The 17,474-nt window shown below is 38.6% G+C and overlaps 2 protein-coding genes across 9 annotated transcripts in view; both read right to left on the bottom strand.

Moving 5' to 3' along the window:
- Positions 1 to 14,927, bottom strand: part of LOC104457045 (sugar transporter ERD6-like 7) — a 33,004-nt gene extending 18,077 nt beyond the window's left edge. Inside the window, exons 1-16 of one of the 3 annotated variants that reach the window (XM_039301047.1) lie at positions 14,391 to 14,927; positions 14,215 to 14,277; positions 13,401 to 13,559; positions 13,227 to 13,292; positions 12,845 to 12,920; positions 12,684 to 12,748; positions 12,492 to 12,584; positions 12,315 to 12,395; positions 12,069 to 12,153; positions 11,749 to 11,792; positions 11,608 to 11,670; positions 11,368 to 11,427; positions 11,232 to 11,285; positions 11,071 to 11,130; positions 10,831 to 10,945; positions 9,848 to 10,402 (exon numbers count right to left, since the gene is read on the bottom strand). In XM_039301047.1, coding sequence (XP_039156981.1) covers positions 10,284 to 10,402; positions 10,831 to 10,945; positions 11,071 to 11,130; positions 11,232 to 11,285; positions 11,368 to 11,427; positions 11,608 to 11,670; positions 11,749 to 11,792; positions 12,069 to 12,153; positions 12,315 to 12,395; positions 12,492 to 12,584; positions 12,684 to 12,748; positions 12,845 to 12,920; positions 13,227 to 13,292; positions 13,401 to 13,559; positions 14,215 to 14,277; positions 14,391 to 14,573 — 1,386 coding nt within the window. In that variant the 5' untranslated portion in view covers positions 14,574 to 14,927 and the 3' untranslated portion in view covers positions 9,848 to 10,283. Of the gene's footprint in view, positions 1 to 9,847; positions 10,403 to 10,830; positions 10,946 to 11,070; positions 11,131 to 11,231; positions 11,286 to 11,367; positions 11,428 to 11,607; positions 11,671 to 11,748; positions 11,793 to 12,068; positions 12,154 to 12,314; positions 12,396 to 12,491; positions 12,585 to 12,683; positions 12,749 to 12,844; positions 12,921 to 13,226; positions 13,293 to 13,400; positions 13,560 to 14,214; positions 14,278 to 14,390 lie in introns of those variants that run through there. The other 2 variants (XR_005545991.1, XM_039301048.1) reach the window with 2 other exon arrangements.
- On the bottom strand, positions 4,926 to 10,325 carry LOC104416593 (rust resistance kinase Lr10). 6 transcript variants are annotated; one of them, XM_039301042.1, is made up of 5 exons: positions 7,993 to 8,032; positions 7,770 to 7,877; positions 7,146 to 7,614; positions 6,416 to 6,487; positions 4,926 to 6,292 (listed from the first exon to the last, which is right to left on the bottom strand). In XM_039301042.1, the coding sequence occupies exons 3-5, from the start codon at positions 7,507 to 7,509 to the stop codon at positions 5,124 to 5,126; spliced, it is 1,605 nt and encodes a 534-aa protein (XP_039156976.1). In that variant the 5' UTR covers positions 7,510 to 7,614; positions 7,770 to 7,877; positions 7,993 to 8,032; the 3' UTR covers positions 4,926 to 5,123. The 6 variants fall into 6 exon arrangements, with proteins under 6 accessions (XP_039156976.1, XP_039156978.1, XP_039156975.1 ...); XM_039301044.1 differs by having other exon boundaries at positions 7,146 to 7,877; positions 7,993 to 8,006; XM_039301041.1 differs by lacking the exon at positions 7,993 to 8,032 and having other exon boundaries at positions 7,770 to 7,986.
- Positions 14,928 to 17,474: the final 2,547 nt, after the last annotated feature.

Here is a 17,474-nt window from a genome sequence, read left to right as displayed (position 1 = left end):
AAAATGTTGTATTTTTTTCCCCTTTTGTTGCAAATTTCCCTTCTATAAATCATGAACACGAACACGAGCACAAAATTTTTTCATCGAAATAAGTGGTCTATTTAGCACATGTTGATACCTTTAATTATTTTCTATATCGTGAATAAATTATTAAGTGATGATTGGACAAATCATTAAATATAAAAATCTCTTGACGAAAAGTATCCTAAATTATCTCGTGAGTGTATGCTGAAAATCTAGACATACATTATTGTATTTTAGGGTACAAGATTGGCTCTCTCTTTGTCACTGATTTTGTAAGTGTCCTATTGCCTTTGGATGGTAATTCTTTTTGTAACCGTTCGACTTTAAAATCGGCAATGACCAGGAGTAACCATCATTGATCAAGCCCTCTTAAGTGAACACTTAAAAAGAATTAGTCTCTTAATCGTTGGAATTGTGTTAAATCAGAGGCATTGTTGGTAGATATCATGAATAATGGGAAAATTTTCAAAAAGGTCTTAAATCTATTGCACTTTAGCCAATTAAGTCATAAATCTTTTAATTATGTCAATTGAATCCTCAACCTTTTCACATTTTGCCAACTAAGTTTATTAGGCCAATTTTAAGAAAAAATAATTGATGTGAATGCCAGCTATCTTATGTAAGATGGTCAATACTAATGTTGGCAAATTTTTATAATTTTTTTAAAGAATGGATTTTTTTAATATATATTTATTTATTTATTTATTTTACTGTGGCTTGTGAGAGTTGTCGGGTCCTTGCAGCTACTAGCAAAGACAGTGACCCTTGCCCGACATGGCGAAAAAAAGTAAAGGAGGAAAAGAGAAGAAAAGAAAAAAATGGAAAAAGAAGAGAAAAAGGTTCATAAAAATTTTAAAAAAAAATGTCTAAAATATTTTAAAAATTCTCCACGTTAGCGCCACTTATGCCATGTAAGATAACCGGTGTCCATGTCAATGATTTCCTAACAAAATTGGCTAGATAAACTCAATTGGCAAAATGTAAAAATGTTTAAAATTCAATTGGCATGATTGAAAGATTAATGACCGAATTGGTAAAAGTACAATGAGTTTTTTCTGGTAATTTTCCCATGACTAACTAGCATCTCTCTTCCATCCTGATTTGATCATAGTTTAAACAGGGCAAAGTCCCAAACTTATCTAAAGAACTTAAATCTCCAAAAGAGATGCAATATCTAGTATAAAGTTCACACTTTATGACTTGTGTCCAATCACATAGCGTTGCTGGAACAGATAGTTTGGAGACATGTTTCAGCTGGTCTTCTTATATGCTAAACATAAAATCATAAACAAACCACTAAGAAGGTTAGTTAGTAACCTTTTTTTTATCGTTTGCCAAGCATGTCGTCTCCATCATCTTTCAATAAATTCTCAAGTGGCATTTGTAGAGAAAAGTTTTCATCTCGGCTCACTGGCAAAGTGAAAATTGTAATGGTCATGAGTAACGATATTTAAAAGCACTCGTGTAGTTCTTCGCCTGTTAGTATGCTAAACATGGAAAATGTCGAATCAACATCAATTTAACACTGTCTTTACTCGAATAGCTACAGAACTCTGTAAGAAAACACAAGGAGCAAGAAGAGAATCCCGAAGCTCTAGACATGGCATGACCATGAAAACTCCACCGAGAGCTGGTTTTTGGTCCTCGGAGTAGATGTGAAAATGTTGCAGAATTAAAAAATAAGCAAAGATTATTCGTATCTAGCACTGTAAGCTTGCTCGATATAGAGTGAAACAAAGGGACATTGCATAGAGTTTGCACCTATATGAAGTTCATGATGGCCGGGAGCAATCCGCGCCACATGGCCTCAACTTAAGTGCATCGCCGTATCTGTAACAACCTCCTCTCTTGTCCCACATCGCCTAGGGAGGGAGGTCTTGGTCAGCTTATAAGGCTTGGGTCTCTCTAACTATGTAATGCGTTTCACGTACGCTTCCACTACGCTGAAAACAAAGCCGTGAGGGAGGACGGGCCGGTGGGCCGTGCCTCCAAAGCGGACAATATTATGGCTTGGGAGAGGGCGGGCTGGTGGGCCGCGCCTCTGCCCCTGCATAACGCGTTTTAAAGCCGTGAGGGAAAAGACCGTGGCTGGTAACATCCCGGGCCCCACTTGTGTAATATTGTCCGCTTTGGGTCACCCGCCCGGCGCGGACGCACCGCCATCCCAGCCACGGTCTTTTCCTCACGGCTTTAAAACGCGTTACACGTGTTAGAGGGACCCAAGTCTTATAAGTCGACCAAGATCTCCCTCCCTAGGCGATGTGGAACAAGAGGGAGGTTATCACACTGGCGGTGCGTCCGCGCCAGGGCGGGTGACCCAAAGCGGACAATATTACACAGTGGGGCCCGGGATGTTAAAAGTGGTATCAGAGCCGACTCCCGACCGCGTGTGGGACCACAGCTTGAATGCTGTTCTGACGCCCGTGGGGCCATAGCGAGGACGCTATTCTGTTAAGAGGTGGAGAGTGTGATAACCTCCCTCTTGTCCCACATCGCCTAGGGAGGGAGATCTTGGTCAGCTTATAAGGTTTGGGTCCCTCTAACTCGTAACGCGTTTTAAAGCCGTGAGGGAAAAGACCGTGGCTGGGATGGCGGTGCGTCCGCGTCAGAGCGGGTGACCCAAAGCGGACAATATTACACAGTGGGGCCCGGGATGTTATAGTATCAATAATCAGTTCTTCCACAAGTGAAATTGATACGCAATTTACACCCGAATTGTCCTCTATTCACCTTTCACTTGGGGATGGTTTTCCATGAATCTCTTCCAGCTCCTTGAGCCTGTTATCGAGGGCTCTTCTAAGTGAGGCCATCTGTATATGATCGTTTGCTTCTGGAAGTCGGTTTATGGAGACCTTGAAGTTCAGCCTATGAATTTTGCTGTACACTAGACGGGTCCTGTTGTCGTACTTCGAACACTTATGTGAGGTTTCAATTGTTCTCGCCTACTTATGTGAGGTTTCAATTGTTCTCGCCTTCCTTTCGTGGTGCAGAAGAGCAACAGATGTCAAAGGAATTGGAAGAGGCAGTTCCACAGCCTCCTGTCACAATGAATGGTCTTTCTCATCAGGATGATTCTCCAATGAGCGTGATGAACTAAAGGAATAAGTAAGAAACTCGATTCTTGAGATGTTTCTGTCTCATATCGTTTACTTTTTCTCCATTGCGTCGAACATAGTACCTACTCTAGTGATTAGCTTAACTTTTCATTTCAATCTGAAAGCTACTCACCTACATTTATAGGATTCTTAATATAAATTAGCTGCTTGTGCACACTATCTTACTTGGCGAATTCTGTCATCTGCACTAGTTTAAATACATGCATCATTCGAGAGCGCAAGTGCCTTTGATGGCTTATGGCCTGAGGCATGGCGTAATTGTTTTTTTTGCCTCGTCAAAAGTGTTGCTTCAGAGGACCTGAATATTCTTTTAATAGGAATCGTCTGTTTAGATGATCATAATTGCTACCATTGGTAGAACACACTACCAATAACAACATGATAGTCGTGGTGTGCATTCTAGTCGAACAACATAGTTTCAACTTTGAGTTATGATGATAACTGTGCTCGCACTTGTGGTTCTAAAATGTTGATGAGCAGAGCTGAATCTGACAAGCTACTGGCCATTCCTGTCGGTTTTATTGGATCAGAAGAGGCGGTAAGGTCTGCTCCACATCTTGTACCTGGCGGTAATCTTGCTTGTCCTTCATTGGAAGAACAAGGAATGAGAATAAATGCTTCATTAGACGCTGCACATGCACCAATTTCTCATCTCTCGAACCTCATTGCCGACGGCCACTGGGCTGCGAACTTCAGGGGACCTTTCCAACCATCAGACTTTTAATGGCTCGAAGCTTGAGCCACTTGGATTCATACCCTATCCCTTACTTTCTCTGAAGGTATTTATGATATTTAACACTTAGCTCGACATTCTGCATCGTCGATCTTACTTGGTTTGGACTACCTACTAGCGAATCTCTTCATGTAAAGGTTTGGCTTGGAATATTACTTGTCAGCATAGTTGCATAGACATGGCGGTTCTGTTCTTTTACCCATCAGTGCACTCGACTCGTGGTGCAACAAATCTGAAACAAGCTTTTATATGCTATTTGAGAGTCAGCTTTCAGCAGTGATCTCGAACAATTTCGTGTTCTCCAAACCGAGACTTGTTCAGTCATTGAAAGCCTTCAATTTCTGACCTTGTACTAGGAAGGTCCATCCTGCTTTATCTGTTTCTAGATACTTTAAAAACCATCTAAAGTAATTGAAAAGACCATGCGGAAAAAGTTAATTGCTGTTGTACTTGGCGAGGCAACCCAAGTTTAAGTAGCAGCATGCACTTTTTCTACTTCTCTATGTATTCTTACTCCTGATTAATGGCGCTGTTTGTAGCATCCACTCTGAAGTACCTTGCTAATTCGGCATCAGGTCAGGGTTCTCTGTCTGCAATATCCGAGTGAAGTGGATATCGCGCGTTCCTTATCAACGTCGGTGTTTGAAGGAATGTTTGCTAAGCAAGAAAACTCATGTGCAGGGGACAACAGTGAGGAATATAGTACTTGTTCGGAAGAATGTAAGGCACCATCTCATGACTTATCATCGAATGAATGCACAAATTCTTACTGCATTGAGATATTGTGCTTTTGTAATACATCACATCCTCTAACATGACATCACATGTTCAATTTCTATTCATCGTAAAGGCAAAAATTGATAGCCACAATCGTTCATCGATTAGGTCGAAGTCAGAGATTGCTTGAGCATGTAGCTGATGACGAGCTGGTTGATCGAGCGGGGGTTGAAGGGTGGGGGTGAGAGCTTTTGATGGAAACAAGAGAGATTCGTTGCTCAAAATGCAAACATTAGCATGAAGAAAAAATTACATTGTTTGTTATGCCAAGAGGGTTCACACAAAACAAAAATTATAACGAATGCCATACAACATTCATTGTCATTTATAAAACATGGACATAATGAGTCTAATAGAAAACACCAATGCTATATGAAAAACATGTAAAAGCTTCATAGATTACACTATCAATGATGGTACATGCTGATAGTGTTAATTATATTTCGCATCTCATTTCTACAAGAGGAGAACAATCACACAATACATGATTTCGTAAACTCATTGTCGTGGTCAAATTGGTAACTGCTAGAAATTATCGGAGCACTTGACGAAGATGAGACCATTTCAAGTTCTATCTCATTGTTGTCATCATTAGTCGGTGCCTCTCCAGGATACCAAAGTGGTTTTGGAGGCAGTTGTAGTTTATCGATATCTCCTTCAAGCATATCTAGGACTGTCCTCATTGACGGCCGATCATTAGGGCTTAGCTGTATGCACCATAGCGCAACGATTATCATCTTCCTCGTTTCTCTTTCCTCTTCTATGACTTCTACCCTTTCAATCTCCTTTTCTTTGCTGAGTTGATCATAAATCCATCGAGGAAAGTAAATTTGACTTGAATGCTCTGCATGTGCATTTATATTTCTCCTTCTACGGGCCATTTCCATCAACATCATCCCAAAACTGTAAACATCAGCTTTATAAGAAATGCCACCAATGTCTTTGTAGAATAGCTCAGGCGCCATATAACCCAAGGTTCCTCTTGCTGCAGTCAACGATACTATGCTATGACCAATGGGATAAAGTTTTGCAAGTCCAAAGTCAGAAATTTTCGGAGTGAAACTTTGGTCTAGGAGAATGTTGTGCGGCTTGATGTCAAAGTGTAGAATTTGCATATCGCATCCCCGATGGAGATACTCTATCCCTCTAGCTATGCCAAGAGAGATCTCATGCATTTTCTTATAATCAAGAGGATCATCACCATCCTTATTCGAAATGTGTTTATCCAAAGAGCCATTCGGCATGAAATCATAGACCAGAGCTTGTTTGGAGTAATCGAAGCAAAAACCAACAAGTTGCACCACATTGACATGGTGGATCCTTCCAATTGTGGCCACTTCGCTAATAAAATCTTGGCCGTTAGATTCTGGTTTGTTCAAAATTTTAACCGCAACTTCATTGCCACTTCTAAGGATTCCTCTATACACAGAGCCATATCCCCCCTCACCTAATTTGCATTTGAAATTTTTTGTAATCTTCTTGATATCCGAGTAAGAGTACCTTATGGGCAAAAAGTTGTTTTGAACTTGTAGGAATTCTTCAATGTTTGCGTCCATCGCCCGGTGCCTTCTCATCCACTTATAGATTAGAAGTATCAACACACATGGAGCTCCGACTATGAATTTTGCTGCGACGTAGTTGGCTACATAGAAATTGTCCATAGATTAGCGCAGTGCAATAAATTTTTGGTAAACATAATTGTTTTAAATCAGAGTGCTTCTTGAGATCATCATAGTTGTGAGGAGAAAAGGCCCAGCAGTCATACCTAAGGGAAAGGCGAGGCTCCGACCTACAGGTGCCGCAAGCCAATGCATGGCCCACGAAGAATTAGGGGTGCCTGCAACAGATTAATTAGAGTCGGTGATCAATCAATGAAGAATTAAATTTATCATTTTAACAGTTAAACATAAATATAATTTACTCTCCTTGACAGCGCTCAGATCACAGTTAATTCAATTCACCTAGGGAATCCATGTCATCGTAGCATGATATTATCTCTTGAAGAAAAGCGATTTTGCTTTTGTTCATCTATATATGCCAAATGATTCATAAGTTCACGTCTCGCTCCGCGTAATTCTAATTTACAAACGTCATTCAATACGCGTGCAGTTTATTCAACCGCATAACAATAACAGCCATGCAAGGGACACGAGCAACAATTAAATTAAGCATTTTTCCCCAAACAAAAATGAAGTAACAATGTCAAATCCAGAAAAGCTCCAAGATTCGTAAAATAAATGAGAGCAGTGCATGCCGACCCTACTAAAAAATCTATTTAAAATTTTATACTTAAGTGATGTGGCAATTTTTTCTATTATGTTTTTAAAGAAACTAGTGTCTTAATGTGTGGATTTTATTAAAAATACCCAATTAAAACCTGCCACGTCACTTGGTAAGTAAATTTTGATCAGATCTCTTAGTGAAGCTAGCATTTAAGGAAAGGTGGAGGAGTAAGAAGAGAAAAAGATAGGACAGCTTAAGGGAACGTCGCTTACGGAAATAATAGCCGCAATACTCCTTTCGGTATCCAAAACTTAAGAAGTAACATGGAAAGGATCTTCCCTCAAAAATGTAGGATGGATAGGAGAGAGTGAATCCCTCGACCATTAGGTTGTGGAGGTCCTTGTATGGTAAGCTCCCATTCTGATTTTCTTTCCGCCCTGAGATTTGATCCCCTGCGAGTGCCATCATGGTTACGGTGCAAGAGTCCTTGATATCCCCTACTTGTAGATCTCCGAGTACAGCGTATGAGTACACCTTCGTTGGGGAAAAATAAGGAGGTGTGCTGGCAGCGTATCCCTCAATACAAGGTTTGGTATCAATATACGAAGTAGATGTAATAGGTTGCGAGCACTTCATGAAGGCCACGGACACTGATGAGGGTGCCTCAAAAATGTTGGATCGATCATATAAACTGAGGTTGGAGTGCGCCAATGAGTAACGAGGAAGGGACGAGCAATTATTCTTTTGCAGTCCATCGTCAACCACCGTGATATTACCACCGAATATATCTTTATTAAAATAGTCACTATAATGGATCGACTTTACATAATATCGGCTGGCATGTAGATGTAGAACAGTGCGGTTATTTTCACAAGCTAGCTCAAAGAGAGACTTACCGCAGTTTTTTGGATCGCCTTTCAATCGAAAAGGATAACTTATGTTACGGATCTCACCGCAAGCTGAAGGGGCACACAAGTGATTCTTCTTCGCATGGCAGCTCGTCCCTAACAATAGCAGAACATGCGATATGAGAAGTAAAACAGGGAGCATGAATATCGAGCTGCGAGAAATAATCATCTCTTTATGGTTTGGTCTGATGCAATGGAAGTTTTAGCTCACTTGGTAATGCGAGGGATGCGTAATAAAGGGTTGGGAGTCATCGGTCATCGAAACGTCCAAGTCAACCCTAAAACAAAGTCTAGCAAAGAAAACTTAAAAAGTATGGCCCCGCAAAAAACACGATCTCGAGTGATAGATAGCTTTCACATTCATTAGGGAGGAAATTTCTCTGCAATTTTTCGATTTGATTTTTCTTGACAAATTAATTCTCTCTAGAAATTTATTTTAGTATCTTAAAAAAGAATCGATTTTAATGTTTTGTACCCTAAACTCAATCAAAATCCTTTCAAATGAGGCATCTCGCGTTCTATTTTATTTTCAAGGCCAATATTTCATAAGTGTCACTTCGTTAAATTTGAAGACGAAAAGGAAAAGATGATGTATTTCATCATACAATTTTTTTTTTTCATTTTTGAGAAAAAAAATTAGTGACCAAGAAATAGGATAATGTTAAATAACGGGTACATAGATTTTAACTTTTATAATGTCGCTTTCCGCAAAAATAGAAAGAAAATAAGGAACGGTTGCTTCTTGCTTATGGATGATGTGAAACTTTATGAAAGAAAGAAAGCAATATGGTAAATTCTCAACTAATGATAGGACCAACACATCTCGATTAGAAATTCACTTGCGTCGTCGTGGATCGACACATGCAAGGACTATAGATGCAAAGAAAATACCTATCGTATTTTATTGTATGAGCTTTTTCATTTTTAACAAAAAAAAATTGATAACAAAAATAGCTTATTGATGGGAATATTAACTTGTATAATGTTGCTTTTGGCAAAAGTAAAAGGAAAATATGGAGTAAGTGCTTCTTGGATGGTGGAACATGTTATGAAAGAAAGAAAGCAATGCAATAATTGCTATTGAGGGACCGACGCACCTAGAAAGCAATACAATAATTGCTATCGAGGGACCGACGCACCTAGAAAGCAATACAATAATTGCTATCGAGGGACCGACGTGCCTTGACTAGAACTTCGCTAACTTCATCGTCGCGCAAAGACTATAGATGCAAAATTTGATTTTAGAAATATAAAGCGATGTTTATTTACTTATTGTCAACTTTAATAATTCAATCACTCTCCCACAATTGTGCTAGATCTATGAACAATACTATCATCTCTCTCCTATAATAGAACCACTTAATGATTGAACTGATCAATTTCAATAATACTGTCATTTTATCAAATGAAAGAAATGTTGTTTCCCTTCATCATCATCTTCCATATCTGAATGTGTGATATTGAAGGTGCCATGTAAGCTCAAATGAGACTATCGGTCAATTTACTATTGTGAACATAACATCAAAGAGTTTCGCATAGAAATTCTTCTCAGGGGAAACAGACACGCCTTCAAATAGTTGTAATTAACACTTACCATATATTTTTCAAGCTAATGCGTACACCTAAGTATAATTGAAGAGACTGAAATGGATTTTCCATATAATACAGAAAAGTTTATTTTAACTGACTCATCCAATGACGTTTTAACTGCACATGTTCAATTTTTTGTAGTAATATTATTACTGATTACGTTTTTAGTTTTCTTTTTATTGCATATTACCCTTTCTGGAAATTGGTTTGTTCTGCGAGCAGTTCCACACGCAATGATACCTTAGTTGCTTTCTATATCATCATTAAATATTCAGCAATGATTAGTCAAATTTTTAAGTAGAAAATCTCTTGGTGAAAGTATCCTATATTATCTCTTGCACGTACACCAAAAGATTTGGACATAAATTATGCAAATTGATGTATCAACTATCAATTCCTTCAGCGCCATAATATACTATAGAACAATAATAATCTGTTTCGTAGTGTAGGATGTTTCATTTTTGACAAAACTGAAATTTGTAACTAAAAGATTAATAACAGCACTAAAGACTATCGTTACCCGTTACAAGAAAAATAAAAGCCATACAGTAATTTCTCAACCAGCAATAGATGGACGGGAGCCTCAATTTGAAAGTCACTTGCTTTGTCATTGCCCGACACGCATGAAGACTATAGTTGCAATATTCGCATTCATAAAAATAAAGCAATACGTGCTTTTTCACTAGCAATTGAGAGTATTATTCTTGTAAATCAATCACTACTCTCCTGTAAAATAACCCATCTCTTTCCTGCAATAAAACCGAATGAACTGACAGATCTCAACAACAACGTCGTTTTATCAAACAAAAGATGCTGTTACCTGCTTCATGATCATTTTCCATCTCCGAATGTGTGGTATTGCAAGAGTCATGTAAGCTCAAATGGGACTACATGGAAGAGTGCAGGCATTTTTCATTCTCTGTTGATAGCTGCTTGAATCTGCTCAAGACTCCTCCCTTTCGTTTCAGGGACCACCGTGATCACGAACACCATCCCTGTGGCGTTAATCACTGCATAAAGAAGGAAGGTACCTGTGAAGCAAGCGAGCAGAGTTATTTGCTTTTGACAAGTTTTGCGGAAGCATATTCTAACATTTTTCTCATGGGAAGAATGCTTTAGTATGTACTACCTGTCTGTCAATCATTCTGCAGAAAAACCCACTTAACTTTTTTCTTTTTTAAATGATATGTCGGCTCAATTTTCGTGATATTCGAATCTAGGCAGAAGTTGCTGTAAACGCGTTGATTGAAATAAATGGTCTGAATATGCATTCGAGAGCATGAAGAACGGAGCGACAGACACCTCCAGCTCCAAATACGATTGAAATGTTCAGGAAAAGCTAAGTCTCAAGTCTGTAGTTTAGTCGAATTCGCGCAACAACTCATGTTCCAATGTGAAAAATGTTTATTGAGCTCCTGCCAGAGTAACAGTTCAAAGAGTATTTTCAGAAGAGTCGTACCGTAGGAGCTCCAGCTCATTAAGTAGTTGAAAGTGTAGGAAACTGCCCAAGCGCCGAACCAGTTCACAAGTGTTGCGAAACCTCCAGCTACTCCTTTGATATTGATGGGGAAAATCTGAACTCCAGCACACATTACATGATTGGCAAAAGAATTTTGAAACTCTTGTACTAATAACACCAGTTACGAAAACAACCCTTTAATTTGATAAGCATGAAACTTCGGGGGATGTTTAGGATTACCTCAGACATCACGACCCAAGGAACTGCGCCCATTCCAGCCGAAAATGCTGCTATGTATAGCTGAGCATTGGAAAAAACAGAAAAGAAAAATTTATAGTAGGGAGTTGTTGCGGGGCCAACTGATAGAGCCAGAAAGAGATCAAGGCAGGTGAGATTATTACCAGAATGCCGGTGACGGCAAGTATTGGGACAGCATCAGCTGCCAGATCATGAACCTGGCTCGGAAGATTCTCAAAAAATTACTGGTTGACAAGCATTGCAAAGCAGAAGGAAGATACTAGGACTGATAGTAATTACCTTTAGAAAGAATGAAAGGGCAGTTACTATGCATCCCAGGACCAATCCTGTCCCCGAGATCTGTGATTGAGAGAGAGAGAGAGAGAGAGAGAGAGAGAGAAGGTTATGGTTCAAGTTGCAGAACTTGCGAAAGGGGCAGAGAGAGAAGGTTATGGTTCAAGTTGCAGAACTTGCGAAAGGGGCAGAACCAGAAAAGCTTTGTTACTATAGACATGATTTCTTAGCTTTCATCTATTTTACCAAGAGAAGGGGCTTTCTTCCAGCTCTATCGACTAGTGCAGCGACAATAGCCGTGGCAATAACCTGCAAAAATTTACTCTTTAAGTGTGACGAGTATAAAACTAGATTCCCAGCAAAGAGGAAAGGGCGAGAATTACAGACCTGGAGGATTGCATAAGTTATGGTTCCAACACTGGAGGAGAAACCTGAGGAGATTGTACAAATGCAATTATAAAGGCGAGACTAATACCTTGCTTGTGAGATTCAACACTAATTATGTGAACAGCTCATTCAGTGATAATTAAGTAGACCAAAAGCATTCGACATTGCGAACTTTACTAACCCATTTGAATATTAACCGGATTATATAAATTGGAACCCCTGCTTTGCTTTTTATTTAGCTTTTCGTTCTGGAATCTTAAAATGCAAAGCATACTTTCATTTTTGTGGTGCCCAAGAGCTTCTTGCTATGAACTGCATACCTGCTTCCTCAAAAATATTGCTTGTATAGAAACAGACGCCATTTATCCCTCCAAACTGCTGGACGACCATCAATCCAACACCAATCTGGCCAAAAATTTAACAAATTTGTCAGCAAAAAGAACAACAATGGGAAATATCACCAAAAGTACAACTACTGCATATTCTCGATCCACAGGGCATTTCAAGAAAGCAACGAAGGAGGGACTTTATTGGATACATAGCAGTAAATACAGAGAGAAGATTACGATGACAGAGCTCAGATATCTTCTCTGAAATAAATCGAGAATGTTGGCTTTCAGGAGCAGTTGAAGAGTTTCGATGTAGTCCTGTCAAGAAAAACAAATTCGATCATTCTGTCAGCTATTCGTACTTATAAAGTTGAGGCACTATGATGAAACAAGTATAGACTTAAAGCCTTTTACTTGTATTTCAGCAGCCTCTTCAGAAATGTCCGCATCCTTTCCACGGAGTTTCTGCAGCGCGGCTTCAAACTCCTTTTCGCGGCTTGTTTTCGCCTGCATTTGGCAGAATCCTAAAATTCATTCCAACACTACAAATCCCTCTCTTCCAACAATTCAGATAAGAAGAGTCTGGTGTTCATCTTGATTTGATACCAGCCATCTAGGAGACTCTGGAGTGAAAAACAGGCCGAACAGTAGGACTGCACAGGGGATTAGACCTGCATAAACCGCAGATGTTCAAGGTGGTTTCAGACTTGGACTTTTCTCTACAACATTGGCACTAAACTTGAATTATGCTACTTTTTCTGTTTTACCAATTAATGCCAAAACCCTCCAAGCTAATACTGTCCCGATAATGAAGGAAACAGACACTCCAGCAACGATCATAAGCTGTGGAGAGAAGAGAACATGTTAGGCCCAGTAGGTTCTATAGGATGTACATATATACACCATCTTGCACTTGCAAGAGGGCAAAGTTTGCTACAAGCTAAGGCCTTTTGACAGCAGTCAAAGCTCCACGGAGATTTTTGGGTGTAATTTCAGCTATAAATATTGGTACCTGAACATAAATTAGAAAAAGATTAACCAATCTAAACCGAAGAGAGAGCCTCATGTTGTCACTGTAAATCGAGTCCAGCATGTTGTCGTAGAACAACTTGCTACATCAAATTTGTGTGGTACGAAGTGAGGAATTACCACATAGGAAAAGACTCCCATTCCATATCCCGTGGCCAATCTTCTGATATCCAGAGCCAGTGCTCCCTAATTTACTCAAAATTAAACAGAACAGAGAGTTGATGAGACTTGAAGTTCTTATGCAACTAATCGATCTTCATGTTGATTAGGCTTGTAAATAGGATATGGACACACCTCAGCAAAGTAAATAGCAAGCCATCCTGCTACACAAAGAGCACTCGCTATTCTCATTGTCTGCATTTTGAGGCAAATGTTTTTGCTGTCACGTCCTCCGTCCATGATATGACTAAATCCCAAAGCTAAAACTCTCAAAGAGTCTTGAACAACACTGTTCTGTTTTACATTGTGAAAGACGCACTCATTTGCTGCTTACCCACTTACGGCCAACAAAATCAGCGATTGGTCCTCCGGTAATTGCACCAATCATTGCACCGAATGTCAGTATGGATCCAAAGACTGAGTACTGTTGAAAGACACAAAGTGTGACTGCAAATCAGCTTGAGTTCAGTGAGAGCAAGAACTTCAGTTACCATCTAGCTAACGATTCTATGAGTCACCGAATGTCCAAGAATCTCAGTGGAAAGCTATTCTGAACAAACCTATCACTTTGATCAGAAACCTGAATCAGTTGACGATACCCAATCTAAATCTCCCCATTTTTTGGTTTTCTTGTCCTGAGGTGTCCAACAATGGAACTTGATGCGAAAATTCAGTATACATTTCACTCGTTACAATGCAGAAAGAATAAGATGTCAAGAAAAAGAAGTATCTCTACCTCAAAGCCAACATCCTTATTTTTGAGAGTCTTGTTTATAAAATTTTTGATCATATAACTCGTCTATATTATGGACCCGGAATATGAGCAGATCGTTACTTTGATTTTCTTGTATATGGGCGCCTTCAGTGACAAGTCCGATATTGAATCGAAGCAACGAACAAAGACAATGCGACATGTGCTTCTCAACACTCGCAGGTAAATTTGACATACCTCAGCTGTAGAGAGACTAAGTTCCTCCACTATAGCATCCTGAGTTGGTGATGAATAACCTGCCTGAAAATCCAATGAAACAATTTCTCATTAGATTCAATTAATCACATCCTTTTCATTTTAACCATTACTATTGGACCTGGACTTTTCAAAAAGAAATTGCATTTCCTACTTACGCAGGTCCCCAATTCATAGGAACCGCAAACTGCAACGAATGTGGTGAAATAGACCATCCACAGACGACCCTTATCGGTTCCCTCATCTTTGCCAGCTCGGTCCTTCTCTTGCGGCACGAGGAGCCGCTCTCTTACTCCTCTGTCCCCAGTTTCTTGATTTTCAATGTCCTCGTTAATCGCCATGCTTGCTCGCCTTACAAAAATGCTCCTTCGTTCTCTATCTGACTATGTACAAGGAACTAGCAAATCTATACGCTCCAAGGAAGATAAGTTCTCTTTCCAACGTGGCTAGTCTGCTTGCTTTATATGGATGACTCGAAATGAGAAACCCCAAGTGCTAATACGGAAACCCCATCTCCGATCGGTTTATACTCGTGGTTTCTAGGAATTCCTCGCGGACCTCAGTCTTACAAACTGGCAAGCAACTCTTTGCTTTTCTGACTCGCCCCCTTCAATGGTATTGGAATCACTAAGGGAACAGAGTCTCCGAATACAGCAGGATCACAGATGTAAAGGGCTGCATCGCTCTTTATGGGCAAGGAGTAAAAACATGGAACTGGACTTTCTCGATGACACGGCTCTGGATAAAGACAAAGTAACAACCACGGACAAAGTTCTATCTTTTTGAGCCGGCCACCAGCTAGGAAAACCAGAGTGTTTTTCTAACCTGGAAAGTAATTAAGTTCTGTCCATTTTTCCATGGAGGCATTGTTATCTTCAACTTTAACCCACGTTTATCGTGTAAGAAAGATAAGATCTCAATTAATAGTTTCTTATCTCTTTGGTGCAATAAGAAACTATCAAGAAAAAGAACTGTTCTGCTAGAACATTACTTTTCTTTTGGGAATTTTCTTGACCAAAACCCCTTTTTTTTTTTTCCAATTGGACGATGAGCACAAGATAATTTCGGCCGGACCTTCTTCTGGGGACACATTATCTTCCTTTCCTATTTTTTAAAAGAACCACTACATATGCGAACAAAAAACATGAATATAGTCTCCTTTGTGGTCAGTGACGCTTTTGATGTCTGCTCAAATGGTAAAGACTAGATAGCATTAATTTCAAAAAGGGATGTTTTTCATCTTTCCATAGTGGCCAATTTTGCGGAAAATGGCAATTTATAGAGGCAAGAGGTGGACAGAATTACTTTCTACTAAGGACGTCATGTACTGCCGAGGCCCATGAATCTAAAGAATTCAGCCACCATGAAGCCAGCCGATGGGAAAGAATTCACAGGCACAACGCAATGGACCATAAAGTTGCAGAGCACATCAGCCAAAAATGTCCAACCACCATTCTCCAACTACTTTATTGGTCCACATTTGCTGCATCTCCGTCTTCTTTCACTTCACGATTCGGAATAGGCCAACAAAATCCAGCAAGAATATATGGCTGTGGCCTGCTCGAGAAAGGGAAAATATCAAAATATATCTTACTCTTGATCTAATAGTCACTCACATATTTTCGTTTTGATAAATATCATTCACATACTTCCAAGAAAAACCCCACATTGAGAACATTAATTTGCCCCTCCATGTAAACTCATTTTAACATCTTCCCTACAGTTTGAGCAAACTGAAAAAGTGATTTTGAATGATAGAATTCGTGTAGATATTTGTTATTTTCAAAAGAAAAGTTAAGTGGTCATGGGGTGAGAAATAAGGTGTATTTCGTTATATTTTTCTCAAAAAACTTAGACAAAACAAATATGCTAATCTTATAAGCACATATTGAGATTTGAATTTCAAATGTATTAGAAGAAAAAAGACACTACAAATGTCATAACTTTTGTACAACGACCACTTAAATGCCATAACTTTTTATTTAATCAATTAATGTCATCATTGATCACTTAAGCGTTGTAATTTTCATTAATAAGGAAATCCGATGTGACATGGCACTTATGGTAAACATTCTTTGAAAATTACACCACTCAAATGATCAACTAAAAGTTATGGTACTCAAGCAAAGATTTTTTTTTTTTTTAAGTCATGATTGTTCGTAAAATTCTAAACGCAAGTGCACGTGTTGAACAAGCGATATAGTGATAAGAAAAAGTATTGTTCCACGGAGATCGATGATTAATAAACCAATTAAATACTAAAATAGACTAATTCTAAAATTTATCTAACACATAAAAATATGATTTAGAATAAATTAAAAATAAAATTATGAGACTAAATACAGCAAATCAATCAGATAAATATGTTAGAGCATCTGATTTCACCATAACCACTAGATATAAATTTCATATTATTGTGGGTACAAGAACAATATCAAACATGTGATAGCGGAATTTCCTAATCAATTTACTATCCTATCTCTAGGTATAGCAAACCTACTCAGTTTATTAATCCACTATATCTTTATGTGAATAAAAATAAACATAAGTGCATTAAAAACTATGAATATTCCCGGCTTACAATAAGTTTTTTTAACTCACTTTATCACCGAAAGCAACATAAATAACGCGGTATATCTCTATCCACATTTAATTCATGGTTATATATTATAATGAGCAATTGCATATTATCACTTCTCCAGTCTCAAACATGCACATCAGATTATTCAAGGGGTGGCCAGTCACTCAAAAGCATTAAACACAATAATACATAACTCACATGAATGAAATCAATTGTAAAACATAAAAATCATGAAATTCATATCATCATGGTTAGGCTACATTGAGCCCTAACAAAAGAAAATTAGAACACAATAGAAGAATAAATAAAAATATATATCAAACTCAATATCTTGAATCAAAAAACAAGAATTTTGTCACCACTTTGGTCTTCTCTCCAAAATACTTGAAAAACTCTTAGAATAATGAAAAACAATCTAACCAAAAACCTAGCTACTCTCTCTGTTCTCCTATTTATAGGATATATCCAAGATATCTATCTCCCAACGCTTGCAGATAACATTAGAAAACAAAATCAAGAATTCCTGATTTGATACTTTTTTTATTTGAAGTCCTGATATTTGCCATTCTTTTCTTTATCTTCTTCATATCTCATTATACTGCATAAACAAGGAAAATTCGAATAATCGAAAGGAAATCCAAATATTTTCTCATAGATATCA

Source organism: Eucalyptus grandis, chromosome 8 (genome assembly GCF_016545825.1).
Source record: "Eucalyptus grandis isolate ANBG69807.140 chromosome 8, ASM1654582v1, whole genome shotgun sequence".
NCBI lineage: Eukaryota > Viridiplantae > Streptophyta > Magnoliopsida > Myrtales > Myrtaceae > Eucalyptus > Eucalyptus grandis.
This window is presented reverse-complemented; position numbering and strand designations above follow the sequence as displayed.

Bases quoted from the DNA above. Each gene is read 5' to 3' on its own strand.
- LOC104416593 (XM_039301039.1), bottom strand. From the start codon at position 7,950: ATGATTATTTCTCGCAGCTCGATATTCATGCTCCCTGTTTTACTTCTC. The intron at 6,488-7,145 runs GTAAGCGACGTT...AATCTGTTGCAG, and splicing joins GTATTGCGGCTATTATTTCC to GCACCCCTAATTCTTCGTGG. The intron at 6,293-6,415 runs GTATGACTGCTG...ATTTCTATGTAG, and splicing joins GAGCCTCGCCTTTCCCTTAG to CCAACTACGTCGCAGCAAAA.